Consider the following 2,914-nt stretch of genomic DNA (forward strand, 5'->3'; position numbering starts at 1 on the left):
GGACCTGGCTACCTGAACTGGGGGCAAGTTAAACCATCCAAGAAGGACCTGTCTGTCTTGAATAGAGGAAAAATAAACCATCCAAAAAGGACCTGGCTATCTGAACTTGGGCAAGTTACACCATCCAATAAGGACCTGTCTGCCTTGACTAGGAGCAACATAAACAATCCAAGAAGGATCTGGCTACCTGGAGTAGGGGCAAGATAATCCCTACAAGAACCTTATAACGTTTTCAAAGGGCTTTTGGGTTCTGCAGCATTCAAGGCTGCCTTGATCTGGAGATTGAAGTGGACTTGATAGAAGTCTGTTGGATCTGTGTGCTGATATCAGCCCCAGTTGTTGCATGCTGTCCAGGATCAGGGGGTCTGGAAAATGGGTTCTATGCTGTGGTCTCTGCTCTTCTACTTGCCTGCGCTGTGCTGCCTGGCAGTGGAAGTGTACAGCTTTGGGGATGAAGAGGAAAGGCGCTGTGACCCAATCAGGATCTCCATGTGCCAGAATCTGGGCTATAATGTAACCAAGATGCCCAACCTGGTGGGACACGAGCTGCAAACTGATGCAGAGCTTCAGCTCACCACCTTCACCCCACTCATACAGTATGGATGCTCCAGCCAGCTACAGGTGGGTATCTGGCCTGCAATATAATTCATTATAAACACACAGTGCATGTAGTGGGGCACCTAAGCTGGAGGCTTATAGCTTGGTTTAGGTTAGATTTGCATTAGAAAAATATGTCATCTTTTGCTGTATTCTGGAATTTATTGTTGCTTTTTTAATGCATGCCAAAGTTGAATTCACACCTTTCCATTCACACTTTCCTTCTTTTTTACAAGTCTTATCAAGGTGCTTTGATATGTGTTTGTGACATGCACCAACGCATGTTTTTTAATACCTTTTCCTGTACTGGTATTGTCACCACTAGGCCCCTTAATGTCCGTTGCATCCAAAAGCACATATAGAGATATCACCAACACACAAAAGATAATAAGCACCATTTATTTGCCAGAGAAACAAAAACGTTCACAAACAGACTTGAACTTTTTTTGACCAACACACATTACCCAGATGTAAAATGGAACTGATTAAAATATTGACTACCATGTATACATGCATTTAGAGTGTGCGTTTAAATGCATAGGTGTGAATGGTCCTTAAAGTGCAGTACATTGCAGCAAAATGCACTAGAACTTGTCAAGAACTGCTTTAAAGCTGCCCCCTATCAGGCAGCATTTTGTATAATTGGGTAGTGTAAATTCTAAATTGGAATATAACATCTTTTTGCTTCTTTTTGATAACATCCACTTAGTACTGCAATAGTTTATGAACATTTTCGGAAAATTGACAACTTGACAAGTTTTCCAACTGGTCGACTTTCTAAGGACACCATAAAAGTTTTGAATTGTCCCAGAAAATGATGGTCGTTTGGCATCTTCTTGCACCCATAAATTCATCTGCCTCTGTGGAGAATCCTGACACCTTGTAGAGCTTCCAGTTGCTAAACCAGTACTCCAAACCGAGTTTGGTTTATGGTAGATGTTAAATCCCTCTCTGTCTCCACTTACTCTTGGGTAGCTGCATTTCTGGCTTTAGCGGTGACACTATTGGAGAGGTTCAGTGGCCTTTTTCTTTAGTTCCAGACCTATCACCCCCATTCTAATGGTCTCATTCCTCCTTTTGCATCTCCATATTGTATAGTAAATGAAAAATCCCATAGGGAGAGGAGGACTGGCTTGCTCTGACAGCAGCAGGTGGTCAAACCCAGGAACTCAAGCACAGATAATTTGCTACATTCTTCCTGAGAGATAAAAGAAGATACATCGTATATCTGGCATATACCAGAAACTGACATGATGTTTACGATATAATGACCTTCTATTGACTATTTTCTTTAAACATTTTCATAATCTTAAAATATTATCGAATTACCATTGAATCTTTCCTGGTGAAAATCCCATATAATGAGTCATTTCACAAACTATCATTAACTTAAACATAAAATAGTTTTTCTTGTTAATAATTAACACACTTTCTCATGTTTGCCTTGCCTGCCTTAACTGCTGTTAGTCTTTGACCAGGACTAATGCCTTCAGTTATTTTGCAGAACCTGGTTTGCAGACTTGGTTACCTTTCTGACTTTGTACAGTCCAGGTGACTTTGCAGGATTGACCATTGTTAATTTAATAGTAAAGCAGCACGTGTACTCCAGGTTTGTCTTAGCATGCTGTCGCTTTGTCATGGGTGGACCCCGGCTGTAGCAGTTGAATTGCCCTCACAGCCAGAGTGAAGCATGCATTTGCATTCCTCATGAATGTCAACAAGCAGTAATTTAAGCTGTACCTTCAGTTTAACTCCTACTAATGGATGCATGGGTTTCTTTGTCAGCAACTGTTTACACTAAATATACCATAGGAAAGGAAGACTGTATAGGTGCTGGTAGGAAATAATTGAAGTTTCAAGTGAATTTGCATCACTGTTACTCAACAACAATTATTGATAATTGCTTTCTATGGTAATAGAATAGTCAGTAATTCAGATTTGAAAGGGCAAGGATGCCAGAGAGCGACATTTCAGTCACAGGTGGAGTTTGGTGGGACTGTGACTTCTTTATTCTGTGGAATCTCCTTGAAAGGGTTCTTGGATTTCTTATGGTCAGAGTTAAGATGAAATGAAAGGGGGGATAGGATGAAGGGTGGTGGAAAACTACACATGTGAGAAAGGTCAAAATGCTGTGTAAGCAACCCCCCAAAATTGTTATCAACTCAATAGTGACTTACGAGTAAATAAAGTATTCCTCTGAATATCCTCAGAAGGCTCAAAGTATCAAAGCGTTTGGATCTTGTCAACTTTGGAGTTTTGGTTGCCTTTGCCCAAATTTCTGTTTTATTATTCTCTATAAAATACATGTACAATTTCA

General features: G+C 40.4%; 1 protein-coding gene across 1 annotated transcript in view; it reads left to right on the forward strand.

Moving 5' to 3' along the window:
* The first annotated feature begins 331 nt into the window (after window positions 1-331).
* The window catches only part of FZD4 (frizzled class receptor 4), an 11,964-nt gene continuing 9,381 nt past the window's right edge, over window positions 332-2,914 (forward strand). The window contains exon 1 of the mRNA XM_018553267.1: window positions 332-621. Coding sequence (XP_018408769.1) covers window positions 373-621 — 249 coding nt within the window. The 5' untranslated portion in view covers window positions 332-372. The remainder of the gene's footprint in view (window positions 622-2,914) is intronic.

This window comes from Nanorana parkeri, unplaced genomic scaffold (genome assembly GCF_000935625.1).
Source record: "Nanorana parkeri isolate BGI_ZX_2015 unplaced genomic scaffold, ASM93562v1 scaffold114, whole genome shotgun sequence".
In the NCBI taxonomy this organism is placed as follows: Eukaryota; Metazoa; Chordata; class Amphibia; order Anura; family Dicroglossidae; genus Nanorana; species Nanorana parkeri.